At 41.4% G+C, this 20,017-nt stretch overlaps 2 protein-coding genes across 5 annotated transcripts in view; both read left to right on the forward strand.

The window, feature by feature from the left end:
• The first annotated feature begins 638 nt into the window (after window positions 1-638).
• On the forward strand, window positions 639-6,806 carry ak1 (adenylate kinase 1). Of its 2 annotated transcripts, none has more exons than XM_034603160.1 (7): window positions 639-759; window positions 4,911-4,948; window positions 5,616-5,651; window positions 5,728-5,891; window positions 5,993-6,109; window positions 6,203-6,394; window positions 6,505-6,806. In XM_034603160.1, the coding sequence occupies exons 2-7, from the start codon at window positions 4,942-4,944 to the stop codon at window positions 6,571-6,573; spliced, it is 585 nt and encodes a 194-aa protein (XP_034459051.1). In that variant the 5' UTR covers window positions 639-759; window positions 4,911-4,941; the 3' UTR covers window positions 6,574-6,806. The 2 variants fall into 2 exon arrangements, with proteins under 2 accessions (XP_034459051.1, XP_034459052.1); XM_034603161.1 differs by lacking the exon at window positions 639-759 and adding an exon at window positions 4,547-4,585.
• Window positions 6,807-13,980: 7,174 nt separating this feature from the next.
• Window positions 13,981-20,017, forward strand: part of eng (endoglin) — a 42,678-nt gene continuing 36,641 nt past the window's right edge. For all 3 annotated transcript variants that reach the window (XM_034603164.1, XM_034603163.1, XM_034603162.1), the window contains exons 1-2: window positions 13,981-14,131; window positions 15,716-15,903. In XM_034603164.1, the coding sequence (XP_034459055.1) occupies window positions 15,846-15,903 (58 nt within the window). In that variant the 5' untranslated portion in view covers window positions 13,981-14,131; window positions 15,716-15,845. The remainder of the gene's footprint in view (window positions 14,132-15,715; window positions 15,904-20,017) is intronic.

The raw sequence follows: 20,017 nt of genomic DNA on the forward strand, positions 1-20,017 counted from the left end.
AGGAAAATCACATAAGTAACACTTTGACACACAATTTTATCCTATTCATTGTATTAGAAAATAAGTCCTGGGTCTACTGAGAGCAACACAATCAATGGACTGGATTTCTCAAGCACAATCTCCAGTGGAACAAAGCACAAAGGGCCACAAAGCTTCCCGTTTGCACGACCAAGAGTGAGAGGGAATGTAAAGAATTTATCAAACCACACATTTTTATTCAGCTTCCGTTTTTCTTTGTTGTGATTTTCTTTTCTTCCCCGATTGCACCTACTCCAAAGCTGCTGTGTAATATTCCCAGTTTCAAGCGAACTCGTAGTGGTGTTATAGCAGATTATTGTTTCCCTTAAAGGTTGATTCCCCATCTGTGTTCCTCTGTTCACACCAACGAATAATAATTAAACCACAAAATCTCATTTCTAAAAAGGAAGTTGCTGGGATACACTAGTGAACATTTATTACCTAATGACCTGAAACAAAACCCTCGACCACAGCCCCTCTCTTCTTCTCCCGCTGCTTCTTATTTCACCCTCCTGTCATTCATCCTCTCCTCTTCGTCCCTCCCTCCCTCCCTTCGCCAGTTCTTCCTCCCTCTCACCCAGAATGCAACGCAGCCTGAGCAGGCTCAGCTGAGCTATAAAAAGGCATGGCAAGGGGGAGGGAGGGCTGCCGTGCAGCAGGAACTGTGCAGACACACACTCACAGGGATCCAGGGATAGCAGCCCCTTGCACTGGGATCTAGAGCCACACGACAAGAGAGAGGTCAGTACAGAGGACAAAAGGCTCCACTGAGGAAGAATCGGCAGGAAAATGGCAGGGGCTGGGTGTGAACGCTGTCAGAGGGAGAGGAGAGGAATGGAGAGATGTCAGAGAGAGGGAGTGAGAGTGGGCAGAGCTGTATGATGGGATGGAGAATAACACAAGACTGTAATGGTAAACTGTCATCTGGCTTCTCGACAAACTTTAACCAGTCACACTGTTTAAAAATGGTCGACAATGTCAGAGGATCAGGTTGTTCTGTGCAGGGCAGAGGTGTGTGTGTGTGTGTGTGTGTGTGTGTGTGTGTGTGTGTGTGTGTGTGTGTGTGTGTGTGTGTGTGTGTGTGTGTGTGTGTGTGTGTGTGTGTGTGTGTGTGTGTGTGTGTGTGTGTGTGTGTCATGTACAGTTATGACACTCATAACGGCTATGCAAAATACAAAACAGGATTTTCTTCTCCAGATTTGTTTTTCGCTCCGCCTCCACCCTGATGTCATTTAAACATTCTCCTTCACCTCCACCCATTAAAGGACAATTCCACACTAGCTGCTCTCACACTCTAATTCCACTGTCATGCCGTTTAGCCTCAGTAATGGTCATGAACAGCTGATAGGCGGCTGAGTGCTATTGATTCCTGTGAGAGGAAGTTTGCAATTTAGAACACGCACACACACACACACACGCACACAATGAATTAATGTCGCTCCATCCTTTCACAAACAACATGGAATATCTACCACTGCACTGACGTCAAAGGTTCCCCTGTTCTCCCTTAAAGAGACAGTACGCCCAATTAATGTGCAGAGTTCCTTAGTAACTAAACGGTGTGTGTGGAGAATGTACAAATACATGAACCGCTCAGTACTTTGCTGTTGCTATACTTCCAGGGCGCAGTGAGTGAAAGCTTCATCTCCATGCAGCCGTCTTGACACACTATCCCTTAACAGCTGCAGACTGGCAGGGTCTTTTTTTAGCCGGGCTGCATGTTTAAAAAAGTCTAATAAGACATGAGGGTGGGACTCACTTGACATTTGGGTGAATCTGGTATCTGTAGATGTAATATCAAGCATGTGACTATATCTTTAATGTTTCTGCAGTTGCATGGTATTGCATTATTTCTGCAACTGTAAGCTTCAAGGGATTTGAAGGGAAACAATATGGAGCCAGTCCTTGTATTTATTACATTACTACATGTCATTTGGCGGACGCTGTTATCAAAAGCGACTTACTATAGTGCATTTAACATCTATGAAGGGCCATTTAGGGGCTCAGTATCTTGCCCAGGGACACTTCGGCATGCAAATGGTGAAGACTGAGGATCAAACTGCCGACCTTCTGGTTGGAGGACGACCGCTCTACCCCACAGCCACAGCCGTATAAAATCCAAATGGCTTTGTCCACATGTCACAAAATCCAGCACTGATACGGCCTCAGCTGGGAAATGCATGAGGGCAATTTCACTGCATATAGTTTTCACTTCCATAATTCACAGCACAGTATTTGGTGTAAGTGCCAAAGTAAGTGCCAAAGAAGCAGGGGAGGACTCAAAAGATGGCACCATAATAGGCCAGAGTGGGATTCCCAAACCGGCTCTGTGCTGACTCGGACGCCGGCCTCCGAGTGACATTTGCACGACCACAGGATTAATGGACGCTCGCATAAAACCGGACACCTGAGAAGTGGCAGCAGTAGAGCTGAGGAGCAGAGCGAGTGAGAACCAGAGAACAAGATGGGAGTATTTGGTGTGATGTGTCGTTACAGTTAACCAGGGAACACGTGTTAGTTCGAGCCCTATGAGAATCTGTCAGTTGGACCTCGTGCAATACAATAGTAATTCATATTTTTGTCCCATGCTGCAGTGTAAAAGCATCTACTGTATCATATCACCTTTCTATCACTGTTACAGCTTATTAATCAGCCTGGCACCACAGTTACAGATTTGTTTGTATAGCAGGCAGGTGCCAGTGAGTAAACAGCCAGATTCCTGCGAGGTCAAATTCGACTCTTGTCACACAAAACCTACAAATATATTTTTGATTATGATAAGAACTTTTCTCCATGACGACCAAATCCCAACATGAAACGTAAGAAATCACCTGTTTGCTTCTTGTTACGAATCTGGTTTCACAAAAAGTCAGGGCAGCAACTTCTCATGTTACTTGATTAGTACACACCTGTCTGTAAGTGATGTAAGTAACACTACAACCAAAACTGGGGTAAGCGTAACCGCATGGAAAGGTGAAAGTCTCTATGACAGCGTGTGGGGTGTTCGGCCTGTGGAGAAACTATTTTGGCCCAGGCAGCACCTGTCAAAGCAAGTTATTTAAAGTCAAACACATTCATTTTCAACCCGAGCACATGACACAGGCACAGGCAGCCAATTGAAGATACAATATCTTTTTACACATGGCCCAAATACTCGGCCAGCCGCCTTCCTCATTCCTCCTTCCCCTCATTTCTGTCTCCAAGTCTGAAAGAAATGTGTAAACAGGAAGCTACAGTTTGTGGCTGTTGTCTTCTGTAGAAAAAGTCAGTACTAACAATATATAACTACACTCCTGTGCAGATCAAAGGTTGAAGGACTAGATCTTATTCTGAATTAGGAGCATGAAATAAACACCATTTACAGCAATCAGGTAAAGACTGTTTTTATTTTTCAAAATACGTGAAAAATAGGAAAGATTGGCAAGTAAATAGTAATAATAAAATGTATGTAGACATCCTGAATAGGTGCCTTGTTTTTCATCTTTGCCATATTTCAGCTACACTAATAAAGGCTGTTTAGTTGTTCCACAGCAAGAGTGCCTTTGCTCATTTTCTCTTTTATATCTAAATGTACCACCCCTGCGTCTTTCTTTATTTAAACATAGCTTTAATAATAGATTTTTATAGATTATTTTAATAGGTTTTAAACTGGTGAAGCGTGTTAAGTGTTGAGACTCTCATACTGTAAATGCTGCTTAGAATAGTTTATGTACATGCACATGCTGACATAACATTATCAAAATGATTAATACTGCTAGTGTTACATCATCCAGAGGGTTAATATGTCAAAGAAATGTGTTTCTTGATACATTATCAGTGGTCACCAACTTTTTCGAGCCCAAGATCACTTTTTAATTCCAAACATAAGCCGAGATCTACCACCCTGATATCTTCCAAGAAACCCACCGAGGAGGGTCATATTTATTAGTTTTTGCAATTTCTGTTAAAGGCTGAATGTACGAGCATAAATATACACAAAGAAAGGCAGTTATGCATCTTTATCTTTTCAATGAACAATATTCACATTAATATCAATTCATATTTACAGCATCTGTTCAGTGCACCATATTTAGCTTCAGTTCAACAATATGTTCTGCAGAGGAGCTGCACAATGTTTTGTACATAGACTTTGACTTGAATATGGCCATAAATGTGACTATTTCCTTGTATGAAAGTAGTCCCTTGTACTCAAAGTACTCTAAAGTATAAAGCCGTGCGTGTGTCGCTCCTGCAAATATTTCACAATAAAAACTTTTTAAACAAAAGAAACGCTGGAGTTATTTTGAAACGCATACAGAAAGTGGTTTAAACATTTTAAAATGCATGTGTGTGAAATAATTTCAACAGATAAACATTAAAACTCAGGTAAAAGATCATTTTCTCTGTTTATTCGGCAGTGGAACACACTGTTTATCTGTCTATGACACAAACGTATTTACAACACTTCCTGAACCCGTTTCAAAGTAAAAGCACTCCAGAGTTTCACTTTCTGAATCCATTCGGAAAGTGAAACGCTCCTCCGCCATTAACGGACACGCCCGGTTTGGCGACCACTGCATTAGATAGTGTTATTGATAGTATTTATTATTTCACAATCCTCTGATTTTCCGGATTAAACGGGTAACTGTCCTCGGTTGTGCTGTGTGTGTGTGTGTGTGTGTGTGTGTGTGTGTGTGTGTGTGTTTGTTTGTGTGTGTGTGTTTGTGTGTGTGAGAGAGAGAGAGTGTGTACAGCCTTAAAATGGAGCCCCTTCCTGATACCTACTGTCCACTTTCACATAGTATACTGTCTGTGTCGGTTTACTGTACAATAATGGACTAACCCAAAAAATTGTGACCCATGTTAATTATTTTGCCTCAATGAAATTAATTGTGTCTTTTTGTGTCTTTTAGTTGAAGGAAAGTCCTCTTATAACGCAACACAATGGCAGGTAAATAATACACCTTTGATTCAAATGACTTTTCATTCATGACGATTCACTGGTGTGGAAAATGTTTCGATTTTTATTATTGGCTATATGAGCTGAAGTGCTGTTGTTTCTTGGACTCTACTGCCCTCTCCTGGTAGCTTTTGAGAATACAGTGACTGTCTTCATATTACATTTAAAGATACTGCACTTAGATATGTTATGTCATTTATACTGAGAAATAAATGATATCACATTTCATTAGCAACATAATTTTTTTATTATGACACTGTATTCATTCAGAATGCTAGACTCGTAAAATAGTAAGTATGATATAGTTTTTAAAATAGTCAGAAGTCATAATTCTGTGTTTTCATTAAAATAAAATCTAAATATATTACATTTATCTTTTATTATCAACATTTATATGATCTTTATGTAGCTCAGACTTTTCCTTTAGTTTCATGTAAGCAGTTACTTAGGTGACAACAGTTGCCATGGCAACACTGTTTGAGCTATAGCACAAACCTGCACTATAGCACAGACAGACATGGGGAATACCTGCACCACTGATTCTACATCTCACCATCAAGAGGGTTTGTTTCAAAAGGAACTTTCCTCATGTACTCACCCAACCTGGTTTGTTCGCAAATTTTGACTCTTTGACCTCTTCTGTACGTGCTCTTTTCAGACAAAATTAAAGATGCCAAGATCATCTTTGTTGTGGGTGAGTACACATGACATGTGCTTTGTCTCCGTTTTTAAGCTTCAGCACATTGTTAATCACTAAACTTCTTCTTCAGGTGGGCCTGGCTCTGGAAAGGGCACCCAGTGTGAGAAGATAGTGGCAAAGTACGGCTACACCCACCTGTCATCTGGCGATCTGCTCCGTGCCGAGGTGGCTTCTGGCTCTGAGAGGGGCAAGCAGCTCCAGGCCATCATGCAGAAGGGAGAGCTCGTGCCCCTGGTGAGAGAGGAACCAATACTTTGGTTCGATAATACTGATAAGTCAAAGGGTTGTGATACCTTTGTGAGGGCTTGAGATGATATTCCGGGGCATACTTGCAGGACACAGTTTTGGACATGATCAAGGACGCCATGATCGCCAAGGCTGCCGTCTCCAAGGGCTTCCTCATCGATGGCTACCCCCGTGAGGTGAAGCAGGGCGAGGAGTTTGAGAAGAAGGTAGGAGGAGGGCGTGAGGTGTTTTGTCTGTAATTCATCCCTGCATGAAGGGAAAAGAACGAGCATGAATAAGTCAACCGTTTGGATTCCCAGATCGGCAAACCCTGCCTGCTGCTGTACGTTGACGCCAAAGGCGAGACGATGGTCAAGAGGCTCCTGAAGCGCGGCGAGACCAGCGGCCGCTCCGACGACAACGAGGAGACCATCAAGAAGCGTCTGGACCTGTACTACAAAGCGACAGAGCCGGTCATTTCCTTCTACGAGAGCCGTGGTATCGTGAGGAAGGTGAGTGTGGCCGCCATTCTACAGTGAAAACAAAAAAAAACAAAATAATTTTAGTAAAATCTGACATATACTGCTCTATATCTTCTATATCTATTCTTGCTTCACCCCAGGTTGACTCTGAGCTGCCAGTGGACGAGGTCTTCGGCCAAGTGTCCAAGGCTGTTGATGCACTAAAATAATGTGACTAGATGAGCCGTGTCTGGTTGTTGTTTTTATTCTTTTTATTCCATCCGTGTCAATATCATGAGGACAAAACATGAGTGACAACATGACTAAACACAACAGAAGGCCATGACGGGTGAAAAGATGCCTCGACTCCACTTCTACTCCGACAATAAGAATCTACAATTCTGAGCTCACGCAACAACGATTCCACTTAAAGCCGCATCTATAAAATCCATTTGTTTATTCATAAAAGTCTCGCCTCCATTCTGTAACTACGTGACGTCTTGTGCGCAGGAGGTCAAACGCCTCCTGACCTTTAAGCAGCTCACTGTGGAGCCAACATGCACGTAACACAGTTTTTTTCCCTGTCTTCTCTCGTCCAGTGTCAAGAGATCATGGGAAAAGAACTGCGATTATGCCGTTGAGCGATGGCAGCCACTGTGGATTTTTATTATTCCGGTATTTAAAACACAGAAACATTGTAGTTTTTCATGAAGATGTACATGTGTAACATTAAAGTGGTGAATGTAAAAGAAGAAAATTAAAGTATAGGAAAAATACGTAAAATTGGACTTGTTAATTTATTAGTGGTGGTTTCCAGTGAAGTGCAATCTACTGCATATTACTGACAATGTGAGCAACCATGAACAAAGACATACTTAACCCAGACACAAACACACACACACACACACACACACAAACACACAAACAGCCCTTGCAAGTTGAAAAAGGAAACGCTTTTCAGAAATCATGTAGACACAACAGGATGCAGGACAGGCTGCTGCAGCCATAGTTCATCACGGTCACAATTCCTCCAGGTCTTCCTTTACCTCTCACCTTCCACACATACGCACACAGACACACACGCACACACACGCACACAGACACACACGCACACACACTTCCAGCTGGCCAAGCAAACAGCCCAACAGGTATCCGGACAACTCTCCAAGGGGAGCTCTGATCATGACTGTGCGCTGTCGGGATGAGGAAGAGGAAAACGGCTTCTGAAGGTGGAGGGGGGGGGGACAGGATGTGTCTGTCGGAAAGTCAATCAAGCAAAGGCGTCTGTAAGCACTTTCATGAAGTCATCGAGGATGCTGCCGGAATGCTAGGAATGCTGCTCTTACCTAATAAAGGTACAAAACAAAGGTGGAAGAAAGGGGGTGGCGGGTGGAGCTCAGCACGTACAGCAGAGACATGTGAGAGACACTGTGTGTGTCACTGTGCTCTGCAGTTAGAGGATCAAAAACCCCAAGAAGATTATTTGAAGGACCACTTCTCGATGTGGCAAGTACAGAACACTGGAGCAAACAAGACAGCTGGCAATTTACTTAAAGTCGCTATGGGAGGCTTTGAACATTTTTAATTTCAGAGGCCCTCCAGTGGTAGGATTAAAAAGGATTGTACCAAAAATGTTTGATATAAATACTCATCTCAAACCCGAGCCAACCCAGGCAATTAATCAAAACCCTACAACACAGGAAGGGATGTGCAAGTATATTTATTTTTGGTTCCCTCAAATGTAGTGTACCACTGTTTGGTAAATAGCTCCCACAGGGAAAAGCCTGGTGAGGATCACGTATTCATTTACATGCAGATAGGTGTTAACTAAATCATTTCTTTTTCAACCCTCTTGCAGAAGACATGGTTTTAAGTCCTTGAAAGATACTTAATGATTATTCAGAGGGGTTAATAATCAAGTTGCATATGTGTCTGTCTGTGTGAGGCTTCCTCCAGATGAACCTTAAAATGCACTTTGTATAATAGTGGGCTCTTAATGCTGCGGCTGCTGCTGCAGAGTGTGACATTATTGCAAGGAGAGCAGTTATTAATATCCCATTTCAGTTTGGTATCAACAGAAATGGATGAGGTGGAAAACATACAGCAGCCTCGACAAAAAGAAAATCAAAGGTTGCCACAGACAAACTGAATGCATGAATACCGCGTGCAAGGCTGCATAATATATATATGCGCACACAATACTTTTGTGTCTACTGTATTAGTATAAGAAAGGTTGAAGCACAAAAGTGCAGAACATGTGCAACCATCCTTCTCCCTGTGTTATTATTTCTTGAGTAATTCACAAGAACTTGCCGCATTAGATTTGTGAAAGGGTTAGCAGAAATTTCATATAAAATTATCCTAGTGATCATTTAAATTGTATGAATTGTTATTTCCTTTACCCTAGAATGGGCCCTTCATATTTAAATACTTTGTATTTACGTCGGCGGTGGGTCCTCTCTACGGAGGCGGCCATGTTTTTTACAGTCGTCCAAACTGGACAAACTAAACCTTTTGAGTTTTTATGACAACTGGAGGCTACCACAGGTTCTCCTTCATGTTTGGTAGGGCAGGGTGAGGTGAGGGGTGTTCAGCTGAAATATACAACTTCACCACTAGAGGTCACTAAATTCTTCAAACTGAACTTTAAATCAAACCCACTCAAAAATTGTACGTGTATTTCATTGGCCCTGTCACAAAGTTTCAATAAAATCAATTGTGGAATTTTTGTGTAATCCTGCTAATATACAAACCAACAGTCAAATGGTAATGAAAAAACTAGAAGGTTAGTCAGAGAGCTGATTCCTCTGCCGAGGCTAATGCTCTATCTCGCCTTGTCAAATCAGTGTTTCCCATTGATTATCTAGACCAGTGGTCGCCAACCCGTCGATCGCGATCTACCGGTCGATCTCCCAGTCTTCACTGTCGATCCCCCAACTCTCTGGACTCACTGGCTGTCGTCGCACCGCAGATCAGCTGCGTGTCGGTTGTCTGTTTTTCACACGCGCTGTGTGTCTGCTACTGGTGGCGGAGCTGCAGGTTTATCTCCTGCATTTCCTTCAAGAACAAGTTGGTTCATGTACTAAATTAAATGTCAGGACTCTACGGTATGAAGATGTGCATCTTTCGGTCTGTCGATAACAATCAAAGCCCCATTGGAACAAATGAGTGGATTCTGAAAGTCAAATGAACCTCCTAACTAACAAACGCAGTAGAAAACATAACTTCCTTGGTGGGGGTAAACAACCAGGATCACTCATTTCTTTAAATCCTAGCTTCCTCACTCTGAGCAAAAAACCTTGAATTACATTTAAAAGTGATTTCACCAATAGAATAATACATGTTTCTCAGTTAGCCGCCTTATGGAACTGTGTATGTACATTTAACAGTTTTGTGAGTCTGACAGGAATCTGTTCGCCTCATATCAGTCTCGGATATTACTGCCGCGAGGGCCATGCGTCAGATCCCCTTGGAGGACGATAAGGAAACAAGTGAGCCGGCGCGTATTCTTTATTCTCTCTGTCTCTCCTCTGCTGGCTGGCTGGCTGACTGGCTGGCTGGCCGGCCGGCCGGCTGGCACCACAGAGACCCAGTGGCACCGTGCGGGAACCAACGTCAACTTACGATGAAAGACGATGGCCGATTGTTTCCTGTTATTGAAACACCACTCATGGGTGGGGATGGAGAGCTGGGGTCAGGCTCCATTAAAAAAAGGGAAAAAAAAGGAAAAGGAAAGCCATTGAAGGAGGAGAAGTGCTTCAGTGAAACCCAGCGTCCTCTGTCCAACCTCAGATGTGAAGCAGCACCTAAAAACGAATGCCAACTTTGACATATGGCCATTAAGCAGAAGTGAGGATTGCTGTATTTAATTAACAAAGATTGCAGGGAGCGTAAAACTGTCTCTATTTAGTGTTGCATCCCAGGAGCTTTTCTTTGTTCACGCTGCCTGAAGGAAGGAGGTCGAGGCGAGTTCACAGTCACTACGCAGAATATCAACGAGTCTTAGAAAATAAGGCCTATTTTTACAAGATATTTTTCATACCTTATACAGTGGACTCAATGTATCTCAGTGCATTGCATTCAAGGTGTCGCATCGGCCTTCTCTCTCTGGGGACTCCAGTCCCTCTTATTCTTCTCAAAATCATCTGAATTATCGTGAGGATAAAGACAGACAGGTTTATGTTTGCCGGCATTTTAACAGACCGGTTTTAAAACTGTCTGTTTTTAGCGTATGTCCCTAATATTTTGATGGCGTATTGTGTTTTTTTATGACCAGCAAGAGACAGATCTATGAGTTGTGGTGGTAAAATATGCGATTGGAGGAGAGCAGCGCATCACAGCACGAACCGCGGCACACAAGTTTATTTCTACATTTACACACGGTCATTGGACGTGCTTTTTAAGTATCAATACTACGTGTACAATAAACATTGGATATGGCTGACGTTGTTTTTGTGCATCATCATCCTGTGACAACGACGTAATTGCTGCGCCAGAAGTGTCATTCAGCGCTCGTGATCTGCAATCAAGGTTAGACCTGAGCTCAAGGCTCTACAGAGCACCTGACTCTCAATTTAAAACAATTAACATTAAATGATGCTGCATGAGTCATTTGATCATTTCATTTCAATGTTTACTTATTTATTTTTTGAAATATCAGAATTAGGAAGAAGTTTATCTAGTTATTCCTCCGCCAAGGACCCATAGTTGGGTTCTTTCCTGACCCATTTAACATCCTTTCACTAAGTTCCGTGGTAATCCGTCTGGTCGTCTTGGCTTTATCTTGCTTACAAACAAACAAACCAAGAAGCAAACGGACAGGGGTGAAAACATAACCTCCTTGGCAAAGGTAACAAAATGACATATACACATGACGCACAGAGAGAGAGACACAGAGACATAGTTGCGGTTTGTATAATTTTATTTGCTACGGCCGTTCTGTAATTATTCTAAATGCTTCTGTGGCCTTTTTTAAAAGTCTGTACTAGATCTGTTTTTTCTCCTCTGCTGCTCCTGTGCGGAGAGTTGATTTGATGGGATCATGACTCATCTGGGTCTGCTCTGTGCAGAGGGATGTTGTGTCTACTACCTATTTTTCATTATAAGATGGTGGTGGAGCAGCAGCCAAAATTAAATGCTCCTCTAAACAAGACTAAAATATATATCCAATATTTAATATGTAGATACAAATCAAGATCAAATCACTGATAAAATGTTTCAAATTCAAACTGAATATGTATCTTTTATTGACTGCTGCCAAGGACGTTACGTTACTGCCCCTGTCTGTTTGTTTGTTGTTTGTTGTTCTGCAGGATTACACTGAAACTACTGAACGGATTCCCACAAAACTTGGTGGAGGAATGGGACATGGACCAAAACAACCCCAATGACATTTTGAAGCAGATGTACAAAAAGAAGTGGATCCAGGAATTTTTTGTATCGCCTCCTTTAACATTTCAAGGTGTTTTTTTTTTAATCGATTTCGGACTCACACAGTCACCATGATGGCGAGAACTCGGCTAATCAAGTTTAACTTTCACCCTTGAATGTCAGGTTACGAAATTCTTGCTGCTCTTATATGGAGAAACATGAGTGTCATTACTTGTACGTACAAGATGAAAAGATTTCACCCTTTGGGGCTTTAGGGGCATTTTAATGGATAGAAATCTATGAGTTGATGCAGATCCAAATACATTTCTGGATCAAGTGGAATTAAATGCGCTTTCAGATGGAAACTTGGGCCTTGGTGGACTTTTGGGACTTGGACTTTGGTTTATTATATTTAGATTTTCTTGAGTTACATCTTTCTTTACACTTTGGGTTAATTAATTCCTGTTTTTTAACTTTAAGCTTCTTTCCTCTCTCGCTTAACTTCCTGTCTTTCTCTGGTTTCCCTCCTTCTTGATCTGCTCCTGCTCTCATGTGTCACACCTGAGTCCAATGATCGCTGCCTCCTTTAGTCTCTGTGTCCCTCTCTCTCAATTTGTCTGTTAGCATCCCTCCATCTCCTCGTGGTTCCATTCTGCTGGTTGGTTCACATCACATGTTGGATTTCCTCGTCCTTTGGTTTAGTTACCTTCCCTGGATTTTACTCTGTTTCAGGTTTGCTGGCTTGTTCCTTTGTTTGAAAATCCACAAAGCATACCTGCTGACCAGAAACTGAAAGTCTGACACAATGGTTGGTCTACATTCCACATACAAGTGTTTTTTTTCAAACTTATTTTTAATCTATTGCACGTCCTCTCAGGTTGACGTGCACACTGTAAGGAAAACATTCCGCCACGTCGCACTCGGAAAAGCACAGGGATATAAACAAGAAAACAAATGATGTCTGGATTCCATGCTTTCATCCGCTATACGGCTTATCCGTCTCGACATATAGACGCAAACAAGGAAGGAAATCTCACGCAGGCACAGGGAGAACATGAAAACTGCAAAGAGGCCTCATCAGTGAAAAGGGGGTTTAACCTTCTTTGTGTGAGGCTATAACCGCTGTACCACCGTGCCACCATGGCTGAATTCCACTTTCCCATCTATCTATATACCTTTTTACAGCAAACAGCCACATATAAAAAGGTGTAACTGCTAGTATTAAAGGAAATCACCCCTCCAAGAGTCATGAAACTGGGTTCATCCTTCACTGTAAGGACTACAGCAGCTCCTGGGCAACCACTGTGTGGGATTCAGACTAAGTGCGGCCTGATAACTGATTAAAAGAAACAGTCAGATGTCAGATAAAACTGTGATTATGAAGTGTTTCAAATCAGATCCTTTGTGGATCAAACCCTCATCCTCCCTCTTTCTCAAGAAAACCCTTGTTTTGTAATCAGGACAGTGCAACAACAATTAACCATTTTCAATCCATGTTATCATGGGAAAGTAAAACCAGCCATCAACATCATCAATGAGTCAATTTAACTCCAAATTTTCAAATTTATGACTTTTTTCCCCCTAAACCCCCCAACATATTAGAAGTTTTTATTGATTTGCTTCCATATGTGGACTGTTCTTTGACAGAAATTCCGTTAAAGGCATGTATGCATGTTTGTATAAATATATACATGTGTATATGTATATGCATTTATAGATTGTGTTTATGTATGAATATCAGCATATTTAGGCCTATATATACATTTTTACTTAATATTTAATATTTAATTTATGCATAAAATCCCTATATATATATATATATATATATATATATTTATCTCTCACTCTGTATCTCTCTCTCTCTCTCTCTCTCTCTCTCTCTCTCTCTCTCTCTTTTTACTTTTTTTCATGTTCTCCTTTTCTAAATGAAATCTATTTTATCTAATCTATTTACCTAATGTTATGCATCTACCTAATCAGATTTCCCCTCAGAGCTGTGTGTGTTTTGGGGGTCTATAGAAACAGCTGGACATGTTGTCCTCTCTTCTCTCTGCAGCCTGGTGCCTGGAGGTCGAGGAGCAGCTCAGTATTTCTGACACCTCTAACATTCAGGGTTGAAAACTGCAAATCAGTCGTTGAGTTGACAGATTTACACGCAGCCAGTGGACTCTGTGGAGCAGACAGGACGATGCGTGACAGTGGGCAGCAAGAAAACCCCCCCAGCAAGAGCAGGAGGAGGAGGAGGAAGAGGCCGGTGGTGGGAGGAGTATAAAAGTAAATGTGCACCGCCCAGGGCTGCAGTGAAAAAGTTTTGCCCAAGTCCTGACACCGTGAAACCTCTGAGAGCTGTCACCTCCTCTCCTGTGGATTACTCAGCCTGACTTACTCCACCAAGACAACTTATACAAGCACGAGAAGGTGAGTTTGTGTGATTCTTCACTGTGTTGTTCACTCGTACTGAGCCCAGAGGACGTGAGGGCTGTTGTATTTCTCTGATAGAAGAGACGACAGTGAGTAAACTCTCTGCTCGACCACTCAACTTTATTATGAGGCTCGTGAAATCATCAGCACCGTTACTGATAAAGTCATAAAGTTGTAGAAAGTGCGAACTTATTGTTGATTGTGGCTAAAGAGGCTGTTAATCTTATTTAAGGGATGTTTCCTGTTCATTTTAGTGGGTTATTTTGCCTCATTGATTAAATTAGCAGTTTACTGCAAATGGATGCAAGGTCTGGGCGACATATTTCAAAATAATACATTCCATCACTGGTCGATATCGATAATTATCATGATAAATGTGAAATTATTGCTCGTTTGAAGTTTAAATACTGAATTATGCTCCTGAGTGAATGTGTTATGTTGTACCTCCTCACTGTGATTAGGTTATGCATAAGCATTATACAGATGATAATAATAATAAATATAAAATAATAATCAACAACTTTGATATATTTTTTATTTTAAGTTACATAATATACATAATTGTATACAGTCACAATGGGCTTTACAATACTAAACAGTTAAAAAGCAAATAATAAGAAAGAATGTAACAGCAATGCGAAGATCACACAGCAATTGTAAAGAATAATGATAATATTGATAATAAAAATGATACATTTTATTTGTATCACGGTTCTAACGATGCTCAAAGACACATATGAAACAGGAAGCAGCTAAAAGTGCGTAAAGCAAATTGAAGTGAATATATAACACTGTTTTAATATTGCCATTGAGGAAAATAATATTACGAGAATTACCGATGTTGTTTATTCATCCAGTCCTAGTGGACACACTTGCTTTTTCACACTTTTATTACATTTATTTCTGAAGCACACTTTTATGAAATACACTGCAAGTTGTAGCTATTTTCTCCCACTTACAGTTTGAAGTCCAGGGAAATAAGGGGTTTTTTTTTTTTTTTTGCATCTTTTCCTTTGGAAGTGCATAAACAGTTTATACAGGCTCTTCCTTTCCCCTCCAGCTATATGAATCATATAACAAGAGCAGCCCTCCCTCTTATCTGATCTGGGCATTGTGATATTATTTAAAGAAAGCGATGTCGTGTAGTGCTTCCGGAAACAGAAGCTAGTGACCAGCAGATAACCCTGTGGGTTCAGACCCCTCATTGTGCTCGAGGGAAGACGCAGAGAAATATTGTGAGGTTGATTCGGCGAAGGAATTTAAGGCATGTAAGCAACATTTTGCTCAATGTCAAATGTTTTCTTGATTATTTACTTGCATAGAATTAAAGTTTAAACTTTTGATATTCATGTAGGAGTTGTCACTAATATTAATTAATCAGCATCAGATATTTGTGTTATTTCATGATTTCAGTTAGATTCAACACACTTGTGACATTGTCCACTGAGTATAACACTAAGTCAGCCCCATCCTTATCCACCATCACATCACCTCATCGATTCCACGCCTCTTTTATTTTCTCCCTCTGACCTTTCGACCTTTTTAAAGACTGAAAAATTGTCTGCTCTTCCGCTGTCACAGTCATCGCTGCTCTGCCGCAAGACAAGGACGCTTCAGCAACTACCCTCTGGCCCCCCCAAGAGTACCTCCACACCCCCCAGGGACCCAGACTCAGCCCCACACCAGCGCCTCAGACTTAAACTCAGCAGACATGGAGGGTCACACGGTGAGGCTGGCTCTGCTTCTCTGCATCACCGCTGCATTCTCTGGTAAGCACACCAACCGATGTTCAGTGTTTTCAGCATCTATGAAAAATAAAAAATCTCTGGGTGCTCATGCTAAAACATGCATTTATTTATGTGTATAACCTAAGATGGGCCTCCTAGGGTTTATTTCAACAGTTGCAACCCACAGTTCAAAGGCAGACATCAATCTTGTCTTGTGTTCTCACATCGTTTGATTCTCAGGACATAAAAGAGCATTATTTGTGATTGTGTTTCTTTTCTTTTGTATCTTTTTTATGTTTTTGCAAGCTAAATCAGGGTTTTACAGCGGGTCTGTGGAGAGAGGTTCTAATTGTTGTGGCGTCTCTGGGCTGAATGATGGTTTATGCTGACTGCGGCAGTGTACGATATTTCATTAGAAGAGGAGATAAATATGATAAAGGGATACAAGAAAATCTACTAAGGACACAAGAAATCATGTGAGCAGCCGGTAGATATGATGTGGTCCTCCTCCTCGTGTCCTCCTTTGAACACCTCCCTCCAATAGCTGCATGTCCATATCAAATTCGAACATGTAATCCATACTAGGGATCTGAAACCTCAGCCCTTGCCCTCAGGCCACAATCCAGCTTCATGCTCTCCCCGGTGCCCTGCACTGATGTTTGTGTCTCACATCCCTCTGTTTTCTGACACCGCTCACAATATCTGAACTCTGCGTATCAGCCGAAAGACACATATTAATAACAATTTATAGAACATATTTTTACATATATTATTTAGTGTGCTACTCAAAACATACAGAGAATCAATGACAGAGAACTTCTTTTCTTATCTAGTTTGACAGTTGTAGTTTGATAGCTATTAAAAATAACAAGATACAGACAGAAATATTTGTATCTATCTTTCATGTGATGGTTCTTTAATTGTTTATGAGATTGCTGGTGTTGCCATTGGCAACACTGGTGCCATACCGTCGAAACTGAATTCTTACTGATTTATAAAGTCACTGTTTTACTTTCCTGCATGAAATATTGTTTATCAGACGTTTTAGCTACTTTATCCAACACTACGCCAGCGGAAATCCCTTTTTCTTCACCACGCTTCGGCTGGAAGCATTTCCGACACTGGTATCAGAACATCTCTAAACACCTAAACCCTATGATCTGGAGGTTTCACTTTTACATGTTATTGTTTTTGCTATTTGTAACATATAAAAATAGAACAAACGCAAATCACAAAGCACCCTACCATTATGTGACACAGTTTTAACGTTAACTCGCAGCGAAATAACTTGTCCGCAGTCATCATTCAATGCCATATTAGGAGGTGAAACACTTAAGTGCCAAATAACCTTTCTCATCCTCTGGGCCTATAAACACACACCAGGAAGATGAACTGGCGTTTTCAATTTGCTTTTTAAATAAGGCAAAGCAGCCCTGGCGAGCGTATACATCACTGTTAAGATTATGGGCCAGAAAAACAAGCCTGTTCTCTGAATCTGGCTTCGCTGCTGACCCTGCTGTATGACAAATCACAATATTGCCACAAGTGCTAAACACCCTCTCAGCAGGGGTGCTGGTGGCGGGGATACAGAAGTATTTTTTGGCCAACTGGCAGACCTGCGGAGAGTTGACCTCATGTAGCTTCCACTGCAGGGGATCAGTCTCGCTGTCGGCTGGCGGAGCCTTAATTGCCTCTGTGACACATAGTCCTGTTCTCGCTATCAATTTTTTTCTTTCTTGGAAGAAGCTTACGACAATTTTCTTTTTCCTCTTTATTTATTTTTGTTGCATCTGCTACAGCTGCTTTATGTGGAGGCCCAGAGGGAGCTGTGGCACTGTTCTCAGACAGCCTGTGACTCTGTGCGCTGAATGTCGCAGCATTAATCAAAACAGTGGTGCATTGTTTATTTGTCATTTTACAGTCCAGTATTGTCGTATTAATTTGTCATTTTTCTCTGAAACAGTCTCCTGGGCTCAGCGCTGCAATGTTGTCGCACAGATGAAGCACAAACATCAGCCGTGACACACTGAGGCCAGCGGTGCACTCTATATGAAATCAAATTTACACTTTCTCAGACTAAATAAGGCGCAGTGAAAAAAAATATTTACACTGCGATTTGGGGTCTGTTTGTTTTTAATAGCGTCCATGCCAGCTGCAAGTCACTGTGAAAGCAGACACTGCCAAAGTTCCTCGAAAGAAGAAGTAAACACAGTAAAAGTAAATCAAAAATAGCCTCTAGCCTGCAACCATTCCCATGATACTCCTGGCCTATTGCAGGAAGGCATGATATAATGTGTTTTAGCTTTATATCAAATTTTTATATGTTCGGCAGTCTGACAACTCCGTACAAGGATCATTAAATCATGACGTCGGAAGCATGGTTTGAATATACGGCAGCTATTAAACTAAAGAACATCATAGACTGTATAAAGATGGACGATGCGTCTCCCTTTTATACAAAAATGAAGCCAAAGTAACCTGCATACGAGTGCCGCCATCTTGCCCTTGTGATGTCATTTGGAGCCACAGTCTGAACAGGGGTTGGAGCCACAGTGTGGAGGTCCCACTGATACATGCTCTTGCCCAATTGCAAGTCAGTCTCAGCTGTCAATCATAGATCAGTGATTGGAACCAACCTAAAATGACAGAACCGTCCTTTGACAACGAAAGTTTGACATCTGTTATTTGGTCCTATCCTCTAACATGGAGGAGGTAAGGTTCATGACCTATACTGCAGCCAGCCACCAGGGGGAAATCAAGATGATTTGGCTTCACTTTTAGAAAGCTGCCATGTCGTCCATCTTTATGTACACTTTACCTTTAGACAGATGCAGTATAATGATTGGCCAAATACCAGATGATTTAGATTTACATTAGATGATGTAGCTAATCACATTATTTTTTTAAATTCTAAATGTTCCCATTGGCTCATGAGTTTGTCTAATAATAAACTTTGTCTAATATTAAACTTTAAAGAGTCTGTGGACGATTTAAAATGCTGGCTGGTAAAAACTGTTGTTATCTTGTTTAGCCCACCCGACTCCACTGCTGTAGTTCCAGCACTGACTCTCTGTCTGTGTCTTCGTGAGCTGGAGGAAAACCAACACGGACACAAATCTTAATCTCACCCTGACATTTGATGAAAACAGATAAATTCTGTCATGAGATTCTGTTTTCACTGGATTATTTATAGAGGAAAAAAAAAAATCCACCCCCTGTCCGTGTGTTTCATCATCCCTGCTTTCACCTCGCAGCCTTATTATTAAAATTTCACTACATGTTGGGATCAGTCAGGCCTCGCTTTCTTGTTTGTGGCTCATCCATAATCTCTGAACAGACCGTCCGTCAGGCTCCAATGGAACAGACGGCTTCAGCCCCGGTCTTAGTTTCACTACGCTGCCTCCCTGTGTGGTTGATTGTGTTTAAAATGCTGCGGTTTGTTTTGGAGGCCTTACATGGTCCAGCCTGTGGGTTTATCTCCTGAGCACCTGTGAATCCCTTTCAGTCATTTCACTGGGGGAATATGTTTTTGCCAGGATCATACAGACGCTGATGCCTTTGCAATGGTGGAATTTGTTCTTCCCTTTATATGTTGATCCTTCCTTTTTTAACAAAACATGCTGAAGACGTGTGTTTGGATTCTGTCAGTTCTGCAGTTTGAGTCTGGACATTGCTCCTTTCTTAATCTTGTTTATTCAATTCTGGTTATGCACTACACTTTAAAACGTCATGACAGCTGTGTTTAAAAGCATATAATGAAGACAAATTTGGTACCTTTCCTTATTGATGTGATGATCGCAAAGGCAATGTAGCCTATAACCGACTTTTCAAAACATTTCACGTCCCCCTTAAAGTGGTTCTACAATGATTTTGTATTCATTTTTGATTGTGTTTTACATTAAACTGCGGTCATTCTTTAAGTCGTTACATGTTACGTTATACTACTGCAACTCGCTGCCTACTAATGAAGTACGTTTACAAAAGTATTAAAAGAATTGATTACAAGACTTGGTTATTATCAACATGTCTTAAAAACCCATCTTCTCAAAAAGGTATGGCCACGTATCCGCTGCTATAAAAAATGATGTGGATTGTGTTCAAATTGAGTTCTGCACACAACAAGTTCTGCAGGTTCAGTGCCTGTAAACGTGGGCTC

This window comes from Hippoglossus hippoglossus, chromosome 12 (genome assembly GCF_009819705.1).
Source record: "Hippoglossus hippoglossus isolate fHipHip1 chromosome 12, fHipHip1.pri, whole genome shotgun sequence".
NCBI lineage: Eukaryota > Metazoa > Chordata > Actinopteri > Pleuronectiformes > Pleuronectidae > Hippoglossus > Hippoglossus hippoglossus.

Excerpts from the sequence above, each read along its gene's own strand:
- ak1 (XM_034603160.1), top strand. Across the intron at positions 5,652-5,727 it reads CAAGATCATCTTTGTTGTGG|GTGGGCCTGGCTCTGGAAAG; the intron begins GTGAGTACACAT and ends CTTCTTCTTCAG. Across the intron at positions 5,892-5,992 it reads AGGGAGAGCTCGTGCCCCTG|GACACAGTTTTGGACATGAT; the intron begins GTGAGAGAGGAA and ends GCATACTTGCAG.